General features: G+C 39.2%; 1 protein-coding gene across 4 annotated transcripts in view; it reads left to right on the forward strand.

The window, feature by feature from the left end:
* LOC132887095 (piezo-type mechanosensitive ion channel component 2) overlaps positions 1–22510 on the forward strand; it is a 345950-nt gene that overhangs the window by 82203 nt on the left and 241237 nt on the right. For all 4 annotated transcript variants that reach the window (XM_060922465.1, XM_060922467.1, XM_060922466.1 and 1 more), the window contains exon 3: positions 11689–11814. In XM_060922465.1, coding sequence (XP_060778448.1) covers positions 11689–11814 — 126 coding nt within the window. The remainder of the gene's footprint in view (positions 1–11688; positions 11815–22510) is intronic.

Genomic DNA, 22510 nt, shown 5'->3' on the forward strand with positions numbered 1-22510 from the left:
AATAAAAAAATAAAAAGTATATGCTTTGAGTCAGCCATGGTATATTCTGGATATACCATGAACTGACGCCACAATTTCAAGCTATACGGCCAAATCGAGTCACAGCTGTGGCTCCGCGAGCATTTCTGTCTGTGTAGATCAACATATCATGATCAAGCCTAGTGAGGCAAGCAATAGCATGGTATGTTGCACATGCACAGGTCAAAGGTCATTTCGATGTAAACAACAAACATGGCTGCCTCAAGTGAATTTATGCTGAGATTCAATCTTAACACTTTTAGTTTGGAATTTTTTGATGAGGGATATAAATCGAATATACCATGCACTGAGAGGCTCCAGTAATTATGGATTCTCTTTGGTGACTGGCATAGTACTATTTTCTTTGAGGCTGCGCCAGTCACTTCAGAGAATCCATAATTTCAACCGGAGCCTCTCAGTGCATTAAATATTTGATTACTGTAACTAAAATCCATATGAACAATTCCCTAGATGTTGGAGTACTGCTATAACCCATTAAACCTTATGTAGTGTTCATATCTGGTCAGATTAGTTACTAAATATCTACGTACATGACGTCTGTTTGTTTTGAATGACATAGTGGTGCAGAGAGTAGCATTGCCACCTCATAGCTCCAGAGTCCTCAGTTTGATCCTGAGCTCAGGTCTGTCTGCGTGGAGCATGTTTGCATGTCTGCATATTCACTTTGTATCCGTGCAGGTTTCATCTGGGTTCTCTGGTTTCCTCCTACTGTCCAGAAACATGCCAGTAGGTAGATTGGTGACATAAAATTACCCCTAGCTGAGAACAAGTGTGAGAATATGTGTGTATGATGCTTTATGATGAACTGGAGTCCCATCCAGAGTATATTCCTACCTCATTCTCAGTGTTCCCAGGATTTACCCCAGATCCACCATGACCCAGCCTGGGATCAGACATTTAAAGAAGGTGAATGAGTGTATTTTTGTCAGTCACAACACCCATTCAGTCTTAATTTTGGAACAGTTTAAGGCTAAATCATTGTATGGCTTTGTAATAATTTATTTTCCCCTTTTATTTGCTGTTATGAATAAAACACATTCTAATCAGTCAAAGCCAAAACAAACCATAAAAGCGAACAATAAAAAATAGTGTGGCTTGACGGGGCCCTGTAAAACATTTCCACAACAGTAAAGCATTGTAAAAAGAATGGCACCTTGTCAGATGTAGCTTGGGAATGTGGAGAACATCGTTTTAAGGTTTCTACAATGATTACAGGTAGGTGCTGAGGTACAAGGCTGAATTAAAAGTGATGATAGCTCTGTTTGAATTTGGAAAAAACAATGTGCAGCTTTAATGAGAATAATAGGAAACATAGCAGTAATCCACTTGGCATAATATTTCTCTTGTATTAATGCCAGAGACACACAATTTGTTTTGTTGCAACACATAAAACAGCACGTATGCATAATAACAGTACACTTACAGTGTCTTGCAAAACTATTAATCCCCCTTGATGTTTGTCCTGTTTTGCCGCATCACAAGCTGGAATTAAAATGGATTTGGGGGGGTAGCACCATTTGATTGACACAACATGCCTACCACTTTAAAGGTGATTTCTTTTTTTTAAATTGTGACACAAACAATAATTAAGATGAAAAAAAAAACCAAATCTGGAGTGTGCATAGGTATTCACCCCCTTTCGTATGAAACCCCTAAATAAGAGCTGGTCCAACCAATTCACTTCATAAGTCACATAATTAGTTGATTAAGATCCACCTGTGTGCAATCAAAGTGTCACATGATCTGTCACATGATGTCTGTATAAATCAACCTGTTCTGGAAGGACCCTGACTCTGCAACACTACTAATATTACACGCCTTGCTCTTGGAGTGATCTTTGTTGGTCGACCACTCCTGGGGAGGGTAACAATGGTCTTGAATTTCCTCCATTTGTACACAATCTGTCTGACTGTGGATTGGTGGAGTCCAAACTCTTTAGAGATGGTTTTGTAACCTCTTCCAGCCTGATGAGCATCAACAACGCTTTTTCTGAGGTCCTCAGAAATCTCCTTTGTTCGTGCCATGATACACTTCCACAAACATGTGTTGTGAAGATCAGACTTTGATAGATCCCTGTTCTTGAAATAAAACAGGGTGCCCACTCACACCTGATTGTCATCCCATTGATTGAAAACACCTGACTCTAATTTCACCTTCAAATTAACTGCTGATCCTAGAGGTTCACATACTTTTGCCGCTCACAGATATGTAATATTGGATCATTTTCCTCAATAAATAAATGAACAAGTATAATATTTTTGCCTAACTGGGTTCTCTTTATCTACTTTTAGGACTTGTGTGAAAATCTGATGATGTTTTAGGTCATATTTATGCAGAAATATAGAACATTCTAAAGGGTTCACAAACTTTCCAGCACCACTGTATGGAAGTGTGTTCTGGTTAGTACCACTTGTGTGAAGGACTCTGCACTCTGCTACTGTGGAGGGTTTAGTTGTGATACTATTTATGAGCACCTGCTTCTAAAAATGATTGTGGATAGGCTGCATGTGGCAGCTTGTTGACCCATGGGGTATTACCTGTGGGAGAAATGGAAGTGTAGCTTTAGCGTGTGTTTAGAGGAGTGCAGGTCTGCACTGTGTCTGTGGTCTGGCTGACTCCTTCATCCAGACACACGTCAACGCAAAGCCTTGCTTTCACTCACACTCTGTGTAGCAGTCACTTTTTCATTGCAAGCGGCCAGTCATCACAGACGCCATTATTTAAGAGTTGTGCTTTTTAGCCCAAAGGGTGAAAGTGCTCAGATTATGAGGTATTAAAGCAGAATTTTAGTTCAGCAAATCTTGTGAATTTGCCTTATTTTGAATCTTTTATTTTCACTCGGAGGTGGTGTGTGTGTGTGTGTGTGTGTGTGTGTGTGTGTGTGTGTGTGTATATATCAGTGGCGGCTGGTAGTCTTTCAAACAGGGGAGGCTGGTAGGTTACGATATTTCCAGATTTTAAAAGAAAAAAAGAAAAAACACATCAATTTTGCCCATACTCTTGCCTCTGATCTGGCTGATTGTTGGCAGGGTCACAAACTGTGAAATAACAGGTTCTTTTGGCCCATTAGCCTACTGTCCAGTATACATGATGGTGGTGTTGGGGGGTATATTTTAACATTTTATATTTTAAAATTGTGGCATGTTGTTTAAAAATTGATCATTATTGAAAGCAGCTCTTTGTCAGGAACCTCAGCAGTAACAGCAGAGTGTTCTGGAATAGACACAAGCACTGACCTTGGGGAGCCAAACATAGAGCTGGGTGCCACACATTTCATTCAATGACACTTTCCCTATATTTTACTTATTTTGACTGAGAAATGTTTTATTGTCAATTTTCATAACCCTTCACTTTTAATCCAGGTCTGTAGTGTGAAATGTTCTCGGCTGTATTTTTGTTTAAAAATGTTTTCCAAATTGTAGCTGTGTGTAATTCATATCCAGAAAAATATATATTCCAATATAATATACTCAGCATAAACATTTTAAATAGATTCTATATTTTTGGTCCATCCATGACATATTACTAAAGTAGCCTATTTACTGTTGTTGATGTGGGTCACTTGCTGTTAGCCAATTCACTTTCTCGTACCAGGAGAGCTGAAAGGAATGAGTATTATTCCCTACCTTTTTCACCAAGTCAATTTGAGGCGTTGGTCTACCCTGCTCTTTAATTTAAATTTTTTCCTCGAAAGGAAGACTGGCAAATGGCTTCGCCAAAATTAAATCAGCAATGCTTGGCATCCGTACGCAGCTTTCTTGCTAGCTGACTAGCCCCCTCAAGTTCAAGTTCAGTCACTCAAATAAGCGAAATTTCTGGAACTAAGATAGCAAACTTGACAACACTATATTTACACTTTATTTACAATGAAAATATATACAAACTAAAAAAGCTGGTAGAAACTGTATGTAATGAATGAAATCGAAATGTAAGCTGATCTCTTACAGTACACCACACCACTTGCGAATCCGCATGGGACTGAACTGAAATTCACCGCTGCCTGTCTATATTTGAAATGAGCTGTCAATCAAAGAAAATATCCGGCCGCTTTCACCAATCACCAGTCTCCTCGCGGAAAGCTTTGCCATGTCCCTCCCACTGTGAGGCTGGGAGTCCATGGGGTGGGCGTTTTCGCAGTATTTGTCCAATAGCCGTCTTGCATTTTGATATTGAAAAGCGCATAGCTCCCAAATGCCATTGAAGTCCACTGAGGCTGGGAGTCCATGGGGCGGGCGTTTTCGCAGTATTTGTCCAATAACCGTCTTGCATTTTGATATTGAAAAGCGCATAGCTCCCAAATGCCATTGAAGTCCACTGAGGCTGGGAGTCCATGGGGCGGGCGTTTTCGCAGTATTTGTCCAATAACCGTCTTGCATTTTGATATTGAAAAGCGCATAGCTCCCAAATGCCATTGAAGTCCACTGAGGCTGGGCTGCATCGTGTTGTCACGAGGGGGAAAAACTCACGCACACATTAGGCGAACTGGGGAAAGTTATAACGGAATGATTTCGCACTGTAGTTGGGTTGAGCACATATATTTCTATGATTCTGGATCTGAAATAGCAATGTTATAAGGTTGGCTATAACATAAGCCTAGCGCACTTCATCCTACACGATGTTCGTCATTTTTAGAGGAGGCTGAGCCTCCCTCATTGTCTTAGAGCAATCGCCCGTGATATATATATCATCTCATTATCTCTAGCCGCTTTATCCTTCTACAGGGTCGCAGGCAAGCTGGAGCCTATCCCAGCTGACTACAGGCGAAAGGCGGGGTACACCCTGGACAAGTCGCCAGGTCATCACAGGGCTATATATATATAGTGTGTGTATGTGTGTGTGTGTGTGTGTGTATATATATATATATATATATATATATATATATATATATATATATATATATATATATATACCTGTGAGTGTTTAGTCTATGTCTGTTTCTTATCTAGAGTGTTTATACTGTTTATATTGTTTATTTCAGTTATTCTATTTTTATTTATTGCATTGCCTGTTTGCACCGTAGGTCAGAGAGGACTGAAATTTCATCTGTGCTGTATGTCGAGCATGTATAGCATATTTGACAATAAAGTTGACTTGACTTGAAGTACCCAAATTCTGCACACAACTAAAAGTGCAATAACTCATATATAGCACATGAATGTTCCGGTAAAAGTTGTAGTACAGCTACAAATTTTTCAAGTAGAAAAGTATAAACTGGTAAACTTGGTTGACCTTTTTTTCAGCAATGAACCTAGGAACATGGGAAAACTTTAGCTAATGCTAAGAACAGCTACAGCTTTACTCCTCATCTCTCAAATTTTAGCTAGCATGACAATCCCCGTGTCCAAAATCACTCATTACCCACTATATAGTGGACTATGTAGTGAGTTCGCCATTTTGTAGTGCTGTCTGAATGTACAGTGAGAATTATTACACCCTATATATTGGACTCATAGTATCCCACAATGCATCGTGAAAAGTAGTGTACAACCGATGGTCACTGATCAATAAATATATACCATCATGCATTGCGGTCGGACTGAAAGAAAAGCTGTAAAAGCTGTTTCATAAGAACCAATAAGTATTTTAGATTGAGTATAGCAGTAGTTTGTTTTTCCTTATGACAACACGCACGAGACAAATTTATAAGTTGTGGCGTGAAAATAGCAATAATATTGTAGTGTGTTGGGATGAATGAACGGAGGAAGAAACATTATAAACAGACATTCAAGTCCAATTAAAAATAGTAAGAGAATAGAAAATAAACTAAAATAGAACAAGACAGGTAAAATACAAGAATAAAAATTACAGTGCAGAGCGAGGAATTAATCAAAAGCCTCAAATTTGATTTAATAAAAGGCAGCAGCAAAGAAGAAAGTATTCAGCCTTGATTTAAAAAAAAACCTGAAAGATGCAGCAGACCCAAAGTACTCTGTATTTATTAATGTGGGAAATACACTCAGTATAATATGTATTTATCACAAAAAATATATGCATGTATTTATTATTTTGAAAACCCACCAGCCGACTGATCTGGCAGTGCGACAGTAATGACGTAAATGACGGTGCGGCGGCGAAGTGTCTGAAAGTGTTTTTTCATTTTACAGTACCAGTGAGCTCACTATATAGTCTTCTATATAGAATTCCCTAGATAGTGAGTAGGGAGTAGTGAATGAGTGAGTGATCTCAGACACAGCTAATGACTCTGACCATACAAACTAGTTAAATGCTGAACTCTAGGCACTCTCAGAAAATAAAGTACATTTTTGTACCTTTTGGGGTACAATGCCTTGTTACTGGGGCAGTACCCTCTAAGGTACTTATCTATACCCTTTATACTGCTTGGGAACATATATGTACCTTTTTGGTCCAATAATGAGCCCTGGGGGTGCATTAGTGTAGATTGTACCTTGGGGGACAGAAATAGACTCCTACTGTATCCCTATTTCTGACAGTGTAGGCCCCATCTTATACCTGGCGCAAAACAGCGCCAAGCACAACGCAAGCATCTTTGTTAGTTTGAGACCGACACAGTTGTCATTTACCCATCCAGTGCCAACATTGTTTAAATAGCAACTACACCTGCACCCATCTGAGGCATGTTGGTCTTAAAATGAAGTTTAGTCAGGTCCATTGTTGGTGTATTGCTCTCTTGAGGCTACAGAAAGAGACTGCATGATTGCCCAACAAAAACCTGGTCCGAAGTCAATGGTGCAGTATTTCACTGTTATTTTAAGGGTGCATTATCAAGATAGCAGTATGTGCCTACATAGGTAGGTGATCAAAGTCCATACACGCAGCTTGTTATACTTACAGGGATGTGCACACACACATACAAAAGATTAAAGATGAAAAGATTACAGCGTGAAATATTATTAATAGATAGTATTGTGTACATCAAGACATTTAAAAATATATACAGTATATCATAAAGGTCAGTACTAATATTATTTCGGCTGTTACTCACTGCTACCTCCTCGTACACCTGCTTCACCTCAGGGAACTTTAGTGGAATCCTGCTGATGCTCGAGGTGGTTTGCTCGCATGGTTTCACTTCCTCTGCAGAGAAGTGTTCTTTCCTGCGACCATTATTATAGCAATCTGCCAAGGTGCAAGCACACCTGGCTTTTAAAGGGAATGGGAGATGACACTCTGATTGGTTTATTGCATGGTACACCCAAAACACACCCATGATTAATTAAGAGACTAAGTACAAACCTTTTGAACCATGCCCCTGGCGCTGCGATCATTTCTGCTGCTGTTAAACTCGCAGAACTGGATTTAGACATGCCTCAAAATACACTTGTACCATGCACAAGTGCTATTAGGGCCCTAGCTGTCATGATACAAACTGCCTTGATCGATACACAGTGTACGTAGTAGCAGATAGAGCACAGTGAGAGGTATTACGTCTCATTCTTTATGTCACATCGACTGAAATTTAGACTCGTTAGGAATTTTGATCCATTCCTTGAAGCTGTCTGATGCTTAAAATATGTAATCCCTTTAAAAATATGTGATTCTAAAGAAATGTAGTGTGTATTTATGTGCAGAGGTAACTAAGTTGATATTTTCTTTTGAAAAGTGAGGAGTAAAAGCCAAAAGTATGAGCTGAAAGAAAAACTCAAGTATATTAAGTACAACCCCGATTCCAAAAAAGTTGGGACAAAGTACAAATTGTAAATAAAAACGGAATGCAATGATGTGGAAGTTTTAAAATTCCATATTTTATTCAGAATAGAACATAGATGATATATCAAATGTTTAAACTGAGAAAATGTACCATTTAAAGAGAAAAATTAGGTGATTTTAAATTTCATGACAACAACACATCTCAAAAAAGTTGGGACAAGGCCATGTTTCCCACTGTGAGACATCCCCTTTTCTCTTTACAACAGTCTGTAAACATCTGGGGACTGAGGAGACAAGTTGCTCAATTTAGGGATAGGAATGTTAACCCATTCTTGTCTAATGTAGGATTCTAGTTGCTCAACTGTCTTAGGTCTTTTTTGTCGTATCTTCCGTTTTATGATGCACCAAATGTTTTCTATGGGTGAAAGATCTGGACTGCAGGCTGGCCAGTTCAGTACCCGGACCCTTCTTCTACGCAGCCATGATGCTGTAATTGATGCAGTATGTGGTTTGGCATTGTCATGTTGGAAAATGCAAGGTCTTCCCCGAAAGAGACGTCGTCTGGATGGAAGGATATGTTGCTCTAGAACCTGGATATACCTTTCAGCATTGATGGTGTCTTTCCAGATGTGTAAGCTGCCCATGCCACACGCACTAATGCAACCCCATACCATCAGAGATGCAGGCTTCTGAACTGAGCGCTGATAACAACTTGGGTCGTCCTTCTCCTCTTTAGTCCGAATGACACGGCGTCCCTGATTTCCTTAAAGAACTTCAAATTTTGATTCGTCTGACCACAGAACAGTTTTCCACTTTGCCACAATCCATTTTAAATGAGCCTTGGCCCAGAGAAGACGTCTGCGCTTCTGGATCATGTTTAGATACGGCTTCTTCTTTGAACTATAGAGTTTTAGCTGGCAACGGCCGATGGCATGGTGAATTGTGTTCACAGATAATGTTCTCTGGAAATATACCTGAGCCCATTTTGTGATTTCCAATACAGAAGCATGCCTGTATGTGATGCAGTGCCGTCTAAGGGCCCGAAGATCACGGGCACCCAGTATGGTTTTCCGGCCTTGACCCTTACGCACAGAGATTCTTCCAGATTCTCTGAATCTTTTGATGATATTATGCACTGTAGATGATGATATGTTCAAACTCTTTGCAATTTTACACTGTCGAACTCCTTTCTGATATTGCTCCACTATTTGTCGGCGCAGAATTAGGGGGATTGGTGATCCTCTTCCCATCTTTACTTCTGAGAGCCGCTGCCACTCCAAGATGCTCTTTTTATACCCAGTCATGTTAATGACCTATTGCCAATTGACCTAATGAGTTGCAATTTGGTCCTCCAGCTGTTCCTTTTTTGTACCTTTCACTTTTCCAGCCTCTTATTGCCCCTGTCCCAACTTTTTTGAGATGTGTTGCTGTCATGAAAGTTCAAATGAGCCAGTATTTGGCATGAAATTTCAAAATGTCTCACTTTCGACATTTGATATGTTGTCTATGTTCTATTGTGAATACAATATCAGTTTTTGAGATTTGTAAATTATTGCATTCTGTTTTTATTTACAATTTGTACTTTGTCCCAACTTTTTTGGAATCAGGGTTGTACAATAATAAAGCAGTTGTACTTTTGTAATTGTGAGTTTCTGTGAGTTTCTATAGCTAGTGATGGTTTGACATTTCAGGGAAGATACTCCTATGCAAAGCCTCCAACCTGGAGGACCAGAGTTCTAAAGGAGAGCTTACCGCCTGGAACGGCACATAAAGCTGGCAGATCGAAGATGTGATTCTTGAGATAAGAAGGAGAAATAGTTGCTGTAGCCTGGGAATTAGCATAAGCTACTGCCGTCTCCTTTAGTTTGGCCATGTGGCATAAATGTCAGATGGCAGGCTCCCTAAATTCCTGCTAGATTGGGTTCCCGCCCATGGCTCTAGATGTGTTGGACGCCCAGGACTAAACATCCTGAGTACGCTGGATAATGATCTTGAGCTGTATCTAGGAGAGAATTACAATATTGCGATGGGGAAGTTTTGTACATTGGATCAAGCTCAATGGCACTGAATCCTACGCGCTGCCAAACAACAATTAAGAGATTGTGAGCAGGCAGACTCGTCACAAGACGGATGAAGACCTCACCAAGAAGAAGACAAAGAGAAAGAAGAAGAAGTAGTTTGTAATTGTGCTTCACATTTCTGTTTTTAATGTTACCACTGCATTACTGTTGTATATACTGTAAATAATTGTATACAAAAAAGTGTGAAATTCTTTAACACAAAATTAAATACAATTTTTTGTTTTACTGAAAATGCTTATGTAATTCATGAGCTCTGAATGTACTAAAAGAACACTTGGTTTTTCAGCCTGTAATGTAATTTAGAGCCACTAAAATTTTAGATCTCATTTTAAACCTCATATAATGAGTAGGAGAAGTAATTCCTGCACACTTCCATCCACAGATGATATACATATTGTAAATTTTAGGGGAAACAACTTGTAATGACCAAAGTAATACTGTATCTCATGGATTTACCCGTAAAATAGAGATGAAGTTTGAGTACGGATATTTTTCTCATATTTAAAATATAGCGCAATCGCTATTATTTATTATTCTATCCACATTCACTGGATATGAGCAATCGCACACTCTGATTGGCTACTCTATTACTAGGATATCAGCTCATATACCATGAGTAGAGAAAAACAAAATAGTGGAACGTGTTGCTCAACCAACCGAGGATGAAATAAAAACTCTACTCGAAAACAAAACCCCCCAAAATACAAAAAAAGCAACAAAATATGGAATAAAAGTATTTGATGGTAAGAATATATCTTTTGTTATTTTTCAAGAATTATTATTATTATTATTATTATTATTATTATTATTATTATTATTATTATTATCCTGTTCTACAGGGTCGGATAAAGCAGCTAGAGATAATGAGATGAGATTATTATTATTATTATTATTATTGCATTTTTCACCAATTGCTACTGTCATTTCGCCGGTTTGTTTACGTTCTCAGCAGAAATGATTTTGCCGGACGTTTTGTACAAAGTTTTGTATTTATCGAATTTGCAAAAAATAACAATAAAAATGCTCCGTTTCTCAAAATCCAGTGGATGTGGATAAAATAAAACAGTTATTCCACTCAATCTTGTCATACATGGCTTATAGCCAACCCGGTGCTACGTGCCTCGTCGGCTGTCGGCTCATGTACGACTCGATTTTGTGGAATAACTGTTAAATAGTTTCACAAAAATTTATTACCAATACATTAGTTTGTTGTTACTCTTTTTTTTTTTTTTCACTGAATTGCAGTGTTTCTGTAAATGTCTGTGGCTGAGTTTGTGGCTGTGTTTCTAAGTGCTACTCTGGATGATGATTGCTGACTTTTACAGTGACCGTGATAAACAGTTATCAGCATCGACCCCCAGCTGTTTCCATCCATGTGTCCCATCACGTCATGAGATGTTTATGTGTCAGAGGACAAATTGAGTCCAACTTTTTTCTCCTGCACATGCTGTTTCAGTTGAAGTTTTCTGAAAATGGTAACAGCTCTGAACTCGCACTGCGTTCGGCGGACTTTGCATGATGAATGGTCTACAGGCTGCCAAAAACATCAGTGGTATATTACTACTGAGAGAGAGAGAGAGAGAGAGAGAGAGAGAGAGAGAGAGAGAGATGTAAAGCAGGGTGTATTGCTGCTAACAGTGGTGGATTATGACAGCTCTTTCACATAATGTGTAGATACAGAGGATCACAAGTGTACTTTCACCTGGACAACTGGATTTCTGGATTTCCTCTCCATATGAGAGATAGCCTCACTCTGGGCCCAGAGCTTTTCAAGTCTTTCTACCTGTTTAATAATAATTCATTCAGTAGCACTGCAAGGACTTTCTTTAGGTATAAATCTGAGAAAACTATATTTAAATAAAACACCCTTACAGTTACTCATCATCTGTGATCATTAGTGTCCCATGTTTTCCTAAACACACCTCTGTCTCTCCTCCAGGCCACACAGGACGCTTGCTGAAATCCCTGTGCTTCACCAGTTTGACCTTCTTACTGCTGCACATCATTTATCAGATCACCATTAACAGCCTGCTAGCAGGAGACAACATCAAGCCCAACTTCAACTGTAAGTACCAGCCTAGTCTGTCTCTCAAAAAGATATTGCAGTGTAAAAAAAAAAAAAAAAAATATATATATATATATATATATATATATATATATATATATATATATATATATATATATATATTTAAATATGAACTCAGCCTGACTCTGATCACCGGTGCAGGAAACCATATGTTAGAAGCTCTCTCCTGGGTTTGTTTACCCTGACACAAGGGGGCTTTATCAGAAACCCCAAGACGGACTGGGCATTTATCCAAACAGCACCGCTCATAACTGGCACGTAGCAGTATACACAATCTCTGAGCGGCTATAAGCCACAACATCTGTGCACAAGATGGGGAACGTGCACGTAATCAACAGAAAAGTGTTCGAATCCAGCAGAAGTGTTTTCAGAGGCAGAATGTGGAGTTACATGGTTGAGTGTCCACGCTACATTAGCAGGTGAAAAGATCTTGACAAACTGATCTAATATTTCTGATTGTGAGATTACTGTAAATCAAACATATGATTATTCAGCCTGGTTTTAGACTCTTATACTCATTTCAAGATTTTTTTTTTTAATTCTATTGGATAATAATTTTGCTTCTTTCTAGGAACATATGCTTAAAATTAGGGAAAATTAAGCTCTACTAACAGATCAAGACTATTTCAAGCTTGAAATTAGTAACAACATTTCTAGAAATAAGATTAATGAGCTTATATTTGGTTTATTATATCTTATAAATAGAGGATATTACACGGTTGCACGAAGACATGAAGTTTATCTTCGAGTGGTGAATATATTTACAAGTGAGTGAAGCAAACGAGTGAAAATATTTTCAACACAAGAAGATAAACTTCATATCTTCGTGCCACCATGGAATGTTCTTTATACTATACGGACACATCCACCAGGAAAAAAAATGCAAGTTAATCAAAACAACTTTAATTTTGAACCTGGTTGCCATTTTGACAACATGCATCACGGATCTAGTCAGCAGGAAAACACTGGGAGTGATGTCATCAGAGTGAAATGTTGGGAATTATTATACATACAGGACACTTTTTCGATGGAATAAAAACATGTATTGTATTCCCTTCTAGCAGGTTTCATTCATTTGGTTTGATAGCATGCAATATTGTTAGCATATCGCTTATCCTACGTGTATTACGCCACTCTACCCAATGGAGAATGAGCATGCGATATTGTTAGAAGATTGCACGTTGTCAAGACAACACAACGTCACACGTTGGAGCGTGAATATCCAATGAGTAACTTTTCTGCTGCGCAGGCACACAATCATTTCTTTGTTCGCCAGGAAAGAGAAAGACGCATTGAACACCCAAAAGGCTACCAAAACTTCATTAGATAGTTTTCACGCATATTTACAAGATAAAAAAAAACCAAAACATATCAATGGACATCGAAAAACTGGAAAAGAGACACGTCGGAGACATAAAACTTCCGCGCCCGCGAGCAACTGTGATAATTTGTAAACAAACATGGCCACCAGGTTTGCTTCATTAAATACGGAAGATTTTGAGAGAATTTTGGCTGCCAGGTCGCTCTGTTGCGTGTAGTTGTCAATGTTGATTTTAAAAGTAACGAAGTAAATTACACAGGGAAATGAAATGAGTCTGGAGACAGAAATCTTAGTTTCTAGGTCGTTAGCCTGTGTTACTTGATCTCGATAGCACTGGCTTGACTGCTTTATTAGCATTCGCTAACACTACTGATGACCGTTACATTGGCTGGAAGGTGACTTCACTGCTGCCCTGATGGCACCGATTTGCAATTAAGCTTGCGTTGGCCTTCGAGTATGCTGATATGAAGAGAGTGTGTATTAATAATAATAATAATAATAATAATAATAATAACATTGGCTGTTTGTTTCATGGTATATCAGATATATTCCATTCACTCTTCTTTGACTTGTTCAGTATCATGCTAGCTGAATGGAATATATCTGATATACCACTCAACGCCAGCCAATATTATTTAAATGTTACTCAGATCCACAAAGTGTTTTGTATGAAAAATACAAGTTTTTCAACATGAGAAGATAAACTTCATATCTTCAATCCAAGATGTGATTTTTTTCTTTTTATTATATAGACACATTCACAAATAAAAAGTATCCAAATTTATCAAAATAATTCAATGATTTCCTCACAAGTGACTTATAGAGATTTATCTCACGGTTTTGGTTCTCCATGTCCCAGATGTAGCTCATATGAAAAATACAAGTGGTGTCTTTCCCAGTAAAACACTCGTGTCCATATAATATTAGGAAATACTCGACAGATTTCCTACTTACAAGATATTTCTTCTTTCCAAGATGATCTCATCTCATTTCATTATCTCTAGCCGCTTTATCCTGTTCTACAGGGTCACAGGCAAGCTGGAGCCTATCCCAGCTGACTACGGGCGAAAGGCGGGGTACACCCTGGACAAGTCACCAGGTCATCACAGGGCTGACACTTAGACACAGACAACCATTCACACTCACACCTACGGTCAATTTAGAGTCACCAGTTAACCTAACCTGCATGTCTTTGGACTGTGGGGGAAACCGGAGCACCCGGAGGAAACCCACACGGACACGGGGAGAACATGCAAACTCCGCACAGAAAGGCCCTCGCCAGCCACGGGGCTCGAACCCGGACCTTCTTGCTGTGAGGCGACAGCGCTAACCACTACACCACCATGCCGCCCCTTTCCAAGATGATGTTTTATTTATTTTTTGCAGCCCATGTGCTAGAAGCCTCTCTAAACAGCGAGTGAATTTTCATCAGAGACTCACATAAATCACAAAATATTTATTTTGCTTCCCGATGTAAGTTTTTTTCAGTTACAAGCCTCATAATCTGGCTATGGGTATTGCTCTGCTATTGTATGCTTCTGTTCCAAGCCTTTTTTCAGTTCAAGTCAATTCAATTTTATTTGTATAGCACTTTTAACAATAGGCATTGTCACAAAGTAGTTTTACAGAAATCCAGATGTGGAGTTAAATCCCTAATGAGCAGGCTGGATGGAATAGTCTCATCTCATTATCTCTAGCCACTTTATCCTGTTCTACAGGGTCGCAGGCAAGCTGGAGCCTATCCCAGCTGACTACGGGCGAAAGGCGGGGTACACCCTGGACAAGTCGCCAGGTCATCACAGGGCTGACACATAGACACAGACAACCATTCACACTCACATTCACACCTACAGTCAGTTTAGAGTCACCAGTTAACCTAACCTGCATATCTTTGGACTGCGGGGGAAACCGGAGCACCCGGAGGAAACCCACGCGGACACGGGGAGAACATGCAAACTCCGCACAGAAAGGCCCTCGCCGGCTACGGGGCTCGAACGTGGACCTTCTTGCTGTGAGGCAACAGCGCTAACCACTACACCACCGTGCCGCCCCGATTCCATAACATATTGAAATATATTCATAATGTTTTTTGTATATTTATTTAATAATTAAGTCGATGTACTTGCAATGTACAAGAAAAATCATTGAACGCTGGCAGCAGATTCAACACCAGTTTCCCTCGTTGACTCTGAGAGTCCCTCGGAGGCGCATGTGCAGTCTGTGTATTCGGATGTGAGCCAGTCGCTCTTTGTTTTGAACGAGTAGTCTGGGTCCCTTATAAACTCAGAGCAAACTAAAGGACTACTTGGGCTACGATGTTGTTCGGGAAAACCACATTAGCTTGACGATGGATCATAGGAGGTAATTAAAGACGCTGTTGGCCTTAAGAGGTTTTCAGGAAACCCACCCCTGGATTGTTTACCTGTCTTCACTTGTATTAATAAACACACCTTCTGCACTTACATCCATCTCCCAACCATCTCTGACAGAATACTTCATACTCCCTGACAAAGAGAATTCACATTCACCTGTTCATACGTCATGTTCAGGAACAAACTAATGTTAATGGTGTTGAAACAGCCACCGTCAAATGGTGCGAGTGGAGTCTTGTTCTCGGACTCAACTCGGATCAATAGTGGACTCAACTTGGACTCGACTCGGACTTGAACACTAGAGACTCGAGACTGGATTCAGACTCGAGGTTTAGTGACTCAACTACAACACTGAAACAAACAGTATCAATTTTGGAAAAATGCTCTAATAATAATTCTTGAAAAAAGGTACATTCTTACAATCAAATACTTTCATTCTATATTTTGTTGATTTTTTTTGGAGGGAGAGGGGGTTCGAGTAGAGTTTTTATTTCATCCTTGGTTGGTTAAGCAAAATGTTCTGCCATTTTGTTTTTCTCTACTCACGGTATATGAGCTGATAGCCTAGTAGTAGAGTAGCCAATCAGAGTGCGCGATTGCTCATATCCAGTGAATGTGGATAGAATAATAACCATTTTCTTCCTTAAAATTCTGTTTAAAAACCATAAAGAAAACCTCACAAAACTCTAAACAGCCCACTTCATTTATTCTGTCTGTGTTTATAAAAACATGATATCACTCTTGAAATTGAATATAAAATATAATGAAGGGAGAGATTAGAAGTGTTAAAGATGAGTTGAGCATTTAAGGTTAGCGTGCTTGTTTTAATTTATCATTAGATCTTTAAAAGTGGTTCATTAACATGAGTCATGGAAGTATTCCCAGGTGTTGGTGTCCACCATTTCTAATGTACCGGAAAATTGAATGATTTAATTCAGACTGTTAAAATGGTCATGGTGAGGACTTGGATCTAATGACTTTTCTGTCTGTTCATACTCATTCTAACTGATGCCAAGTATGTGGTAAAGAAGTGCCGAAGACCACAGCTGGGATATGAAACACTTTATATTCTCTGATGGAGCTCCAGAGACTTAAACATGCAACGGTAATAAGTGTATATGTGTCACATGGTTATGAATATTATCAAGTTTTGCAGTCAGATCTTAGACCACCTGTACACAATTATTTCATATAAAATTGCAGTTACATCTGACAACTAATATAATATCACGTAACATATAAGGAAAGCGGTTTCTGTTAGTTAGACAGAATCCACAGATGAGTGAAATACTCACTACTAGGTCAGTGTTGTTGCAGGTGATCACAGAGTGTTGAGGTCATACACGTTCAGACTGGTTACAAATCACACAGACACATAAAGCTGTCTTGCTGAGGTCAGAGGTCAGGTCTACTGACAGCGAGATGGAGAACAGCGTTACTGGAACATGTACTCACTCAGGGCAGATGTGCTGTGTCATGTTGGGTGGTACACAACACAGTGTGAGCCGAGCCCGTAGAGTTGCAAGATATGGACAGTAATCTTAGCACATTATATAATATGCTATACATCTGATATCTATGATGATTCTTGGATCTATTTCCTGATGCTTAATTAGTAAGCAGAATCATCTTTTGGATATTTTTAATAATAATAATAATATTATTATTATTATTATTATTATTATTAATATTATTATTATTATTACATTCACCGACCACTTTAATAGGAACTTGTTCTTGATTCTAAGATTCCTGTTCTTGGCTGCAGGAGTGGAACCCAATGTGTCCTTCTTCTGTTGCATGCTGAGATGCGGGAGTAATCCCCGTACGGGCCACCAAATTGTTAGGGTTCACCCAGTCGGAAACGGTCAACTTACTTCTCGGGACCCCTGCCCTTGTACCACCTGCAGACGTCTGGGACGGAACACCGTAAAAAAAAACAGAGAACCAGAGATCGGTTTCACTGCTGTTTAATCGCAGTATTCTCGCCAAAGATGAAAGATTACAAACACCTTTTATAACAAATTATAAGCTCTCTAAACGGCTATTGTGTCTGTCGAATGTGTGTGTGTTTGTATGTGACCTCAGAGAGGGGTGTGTGTGTGTGTCTATGGGAGGGTGTGAGTAAGTGACATCATTTTGATATCTGTGTGTGTGTGTGTGTGTGTGTGTGTGTGTGTGTCACATCTTAATTACATCACTGTTCTGATGGAATGTTCAGATGTATGTGTGTGTGTAAATCATAACATGATGACATATTTCTGATGATATGACATGATAGCAAGGTACAAACAGATTTTAAAGGTCATTGCTTAAGTACATACGGAATTTTTCAACAAAGATATGTTATAAGAAAGTAAACAAAAATTAAGAACAAACCTAAACAAAGACAAGCAAATCTCATATCAAAACAAGCAAAATGTTCCCAAACAATGTCCAGCCGAGACAGAAGGTCATTTTAACTGAACAGAAATTAATCCTTAATTTTGTCACCATTTTAATAAATTACTGCCTTCTTGGTCAAGAATAATACTTATATAAACCTAACAGTTCACCATGGTTGAAAAGAGTTGCTATGTAAATTGCCATTTTCAAAGGACTATGAGGAACAGACTTTTATAGATAAATGAGTATGTGTGACATTGTTTGTTCAATTGTTCACAGTTACTAACAGTAAAATGGAAGGGAGAAAAATAGAAGGTACACAAGCATTATTTTGACTAAGTTTAATGCCAGGGCGGCACGGTGGTGTAGTGGTTAGCGCTGTCGCCTCACAGCAAGAAGGTCCTGGGTTCGAGCCCCGGGGCCGGCGAGGGCCTTTCTGTGTGGAGTTTGCATGTTCTCCCCGTGTCCGCGTGGGTTTCCTCTGGGTGCTCCGGTTTCCCCCACAGTCCAAAGACATGCAGGTTAGGTTAACTGGTGACTCTAAATTGACCGTAGGTGTGAGTGTGAATGGTTGTCTGTGTCTATGTGTCAGCCCTGTGATGACCTGGCGACTTGTCCAGGGTGTACCCCGCCTTTCGCCCGTAGTCAGCTGGGATAGGCTCCAGCTTGCCTGCGACCCTGTAGAAGGATAAAGCGGCTAGAGATGATGAGATGAAGTTTAATGCCATTATTTGGGTTATACCTGTATTATTATGTATTTTTTGTAAATGGGATTTATGCATTTTTACAAACTTGGACTGTGAATGACCTCCCTAATAAAAATAGAGTTACAAAAAAAAAAGAGTTGCTATGAATTACTATATCCTTCCTGGCAGCTTGAACCAATCTGTGCTGAGTTTCTCAAAAGCATCATAGCACAAAGATCATCGTTAAATGGTAGAGCGAGTGGCACAATGAACACTCTCTCTCCTAGTTAAAATGCTCTTAGTGTTAAGAGGCTTTTGGGGAAACCCACCACTGGCCATTTTCCTCTGACCTTTCTTATCAGCAAGGCGTTTGTTTCCACCCACAGAACTGTCGCTCACTCAGTGTTTTTTGTTTTTTGCACCATTCTGTGTAAACGCTAGAGACTGTTGTGTGTGAAAACCCCAGGAGATCAGCAGTTTCTGAAATACTCAAACCAGTCCATCTGGCACTAACCAACACCCACAGTGCCACAGTGAAAGTCACACTTTGAAATCACAATTTTTCCTGTTTTGATGTTTGAAGTGAGCATTAACTGAAGCTCTTGATTTGTATCTGTATGATTTTATGCATTGTGCCGCTGTCAAGGGATCGGCTGATTAGGTAACCGCATCAAACAGGAGGTGGATGGGTGTTCCTAATAAAGTGGCTGGTGAATGTATTATTATTAGTAGTAGTAGTGTTAATTGTTGTTGGTTTTTTTAATATGTAAATTAAAAATAAACTTTAAAAAATTACACAATTCACTTTGGGTAGTGACAAAACACTTGATTTCCATAAATATCCTCATTGTTATATCATCTAGGCTTTTTTTTACCTTCTTATTCTGTCCATCTCTCTCTCTCTCTCTCTCTCTTAATTAGGAATTATGTTATGATAGCATTTTTCTTAAATATTGAACATTAAGCCTTAACATTAACTGTTTTAGTGTGTATTCCTGAATGGTTATAATAAAGGATTAGAAACATTACAGGGAACCAAAACAAAATGTGAACATCTTTGAGCATCATTGGAAATTGAACAAAATCACTCTAAATTTTTTCCAAAAAGAAAACATTATTTTTAAAATTGATTAATTGGCTAATAAAGTAATTTTTCTGTGCTGGTGTGATTTCCAGAAAGTATAGCCTAAACCTCAATATTTTCCCCAGAGCCAAAAATTCCTGTCCAGAATTTGTCACTTCCTGCACACCTGGCTACAGGGAGGTATGAGGCCAGGTAGCTGCTGTAGTTGGGTTTTCAAAAAAGGAGCAATGGCAGGAAAATCTGTAGAAAGATTTTTTTTCATATGATTCTTCAAGCAGGTGGCACGGTGGTGTAGTGGTTAGCACTGTTGCCTCACAGCAAGAAGGTCCTGGGTTCAAGCCCAGCGGCCAACGAGGGCCTTTCTGTGTGGAGTTTGCATGTTCTCCCCGTGTCTGCGTGGGTTTCCTCTGGGTGCTCCGGTTTCCCCCACAGTCCAAAGACATGCAGGTTAGGTTAACTGGTGACTCTAAATTGACCGTAGGTGTGAATGGTTGTTTGTTTCTATGTGTCAGCCCTGCGATGACCTGGTGACTTGTCCAGGGTGTACCCCACCTCTCGCCCGTGGTCAGCTGGGATAGATGGATGGATTCTTCAAGCAAAAATATCACACTGCAAAGAAAAAGGCTATGAATGTGATAAAAATAAATACATTTAATTATAAATTAATTTAGTTCTTACATATCTGATTAATTACAGTGTTTTGTTTAATCTCTATGTTTCCTATAAGCAGAGTAGACTGACAAATGTAAAGAACCATTTTAAATTAAACTGGCTTGAAACTAAAGAGGGGGAGTGGAGCACTGGCACAGGAATGTAATGATCCAAAACCAAATAATTATTTCTTAATTTCTGACTCTAATAATATCCAGGGATTGTCTGGCAGTGAGAGTTTAATTATTTGTTACTTGGGTTTTGGTTTTTTTTTTTTAGTATTTTTTTAAAATATTTATTTATTTATTTATTTTTGCTTGTTTGTTACAGTCATTGCTTTTGGCAGAGGTTAACTGAAGCTAGAGGTTTTGAAATATAAATATAATGAAACCGTCAATGACGGCATAGCTCACTCCAGCCCCGTCTAGTCCAGAAGGAATGATCTAAAGTGGGCCACTTTGCACAATAAATGTTGCAAGCTATATACACTATATACAAGCTATAATATACAAACTATATACACCCTAGGTGGCATGGTGGTGTAGTGGTTAGCACTGTTGCCTCACAGCAAGAAGGTTCTGGGTTTGAGCCCAGCAGCCAATGGGGGCCTTTCTGTGTGGAGTCTGCATGTTCTCCCCGTGTCTGCGTGGGTTTCCTCCGGGTGCTCCAGTTTTCCCCACAGTCCAAAGACATGCAGGTTAGACTAATTGGTGGCTCTAAATTGACCGTAGGTGTGAATTTGAGTGTGAATGGTTGTTTGTCGCTATATGTCAGCCCTGCGATGACCTGGTGACTTCTCCAGGGTGTACTTCACTCATAGTCAGCTGGAATAGGCTCCAGCTTGCCTGTGACCCTGTACAGGATAAGCGGTAATGGATGGATGGATATACTGTATACACCCTAGGAATACCGACCTATTTGCCAGAAAAAATCCGAAACAGTGAGGAATTGACCGAGAAGTGAGTTTTGTTGAACTGCTCATTAAGGCTTAATTAGTCCATAACTTCATTAATAATTGTAATTAAGCAAATCTGGGTAGAAGTTATATGCACCCTAGGTACCCCTACCTTCATGCAAGAAAGAATCAAAATCGGTGAAGAATTGAGGGAGAAGAATCGATTTGTGTGGAAACTGCTCGTTAGGACTTAATTACTCCATATCTTCATTATTAATTGCAATTATGCACATTTGAGTAGAAGCCATATGCACCCCAGGCAGACCGACCTTCCTGCCAAAAAGAATAAAAAATGGCGAAGAATTGACAGAGAAGAAGCAATTTTCTTGAAATGTGGACGACGACGGACAACATACAGTGGCATAAGCTGTCGGCCGGATGAGCTAAAAATAAACAAAAAATTATAGCCCGTCCCTTTAGTGTTCCCTCCAAAATCACTCTGCAGCATTAATTGGAAGTTGGCTGGTGTTTTTTTTTTTTCTTCTCGTCCAGGTCGGCTACAGAGAAACAAGTTTCTCCTCTGAGCAAATATTCTAGTGAATGTTACAAAACGAAAAGAAGTAAAATATTATTCAAAGCACTCTGACCTAAAACCACTGACCCTATCTTTAATAAACAGCATCGTTTGACCAGATATAACCACTCTGTCATGCAGTGCTATTGTACCGCCTCTTAAATTATTCACATTCTGCACTCAGTGTACTTTATATAAAGTTACAGGTCGTGAAACAGAAAGGTCCATCTCAAATTAGTTAAAATAATATGCTTAATATAATATGCTGTGTTATCATTGGCAGACGAACTCAGTGACCCCAGTACATAAGTTCATGGACAAGTGGTGAACCCAGCAGGTTTACTTTATCAACTAAACAAATGAAACTTCCTAAAAATTTGGAATGGGATCAGAGCATGCATGTACATGTATACTTAGACACACACACACACACACACACACACATAGAGGACACATTGTATTCTAGTATTTCATTTCCTCACACGCATTTTGCACGCCGCAATAAAATCAGATAAGTAAAGGACAAATATCATGTTATATTGTATCGGTTTTCTTCTTCTCTCCGTGCTTCACACCTGAAGGGTAACATTCCTCATTTATTGCTGTCTGATGCCATTATCCTATTCATAGCTCTTCTTCCATTTCACCCAAGGTTTCCTTTATTTAGTAACCGAAAAGAAAACTTGCTCAATATTTACAGGTGTGCA

This window comes from Neoarius graeffei, chromosome 5 (genome assembly GCF_027579695.1).
Source record: "Neoarius graeffei isolate fNeoGra1 chromosome 5, fNeoGra1.pri, whole genome shotgun sequence".
Classification (NCBI taxonomy): domain Eukaryota; kingdom Metazoa; phylum Chordata; class Actinopteri; order Siluriformes; family Ariidae; genus Neoarius; species Neoarius graeffei.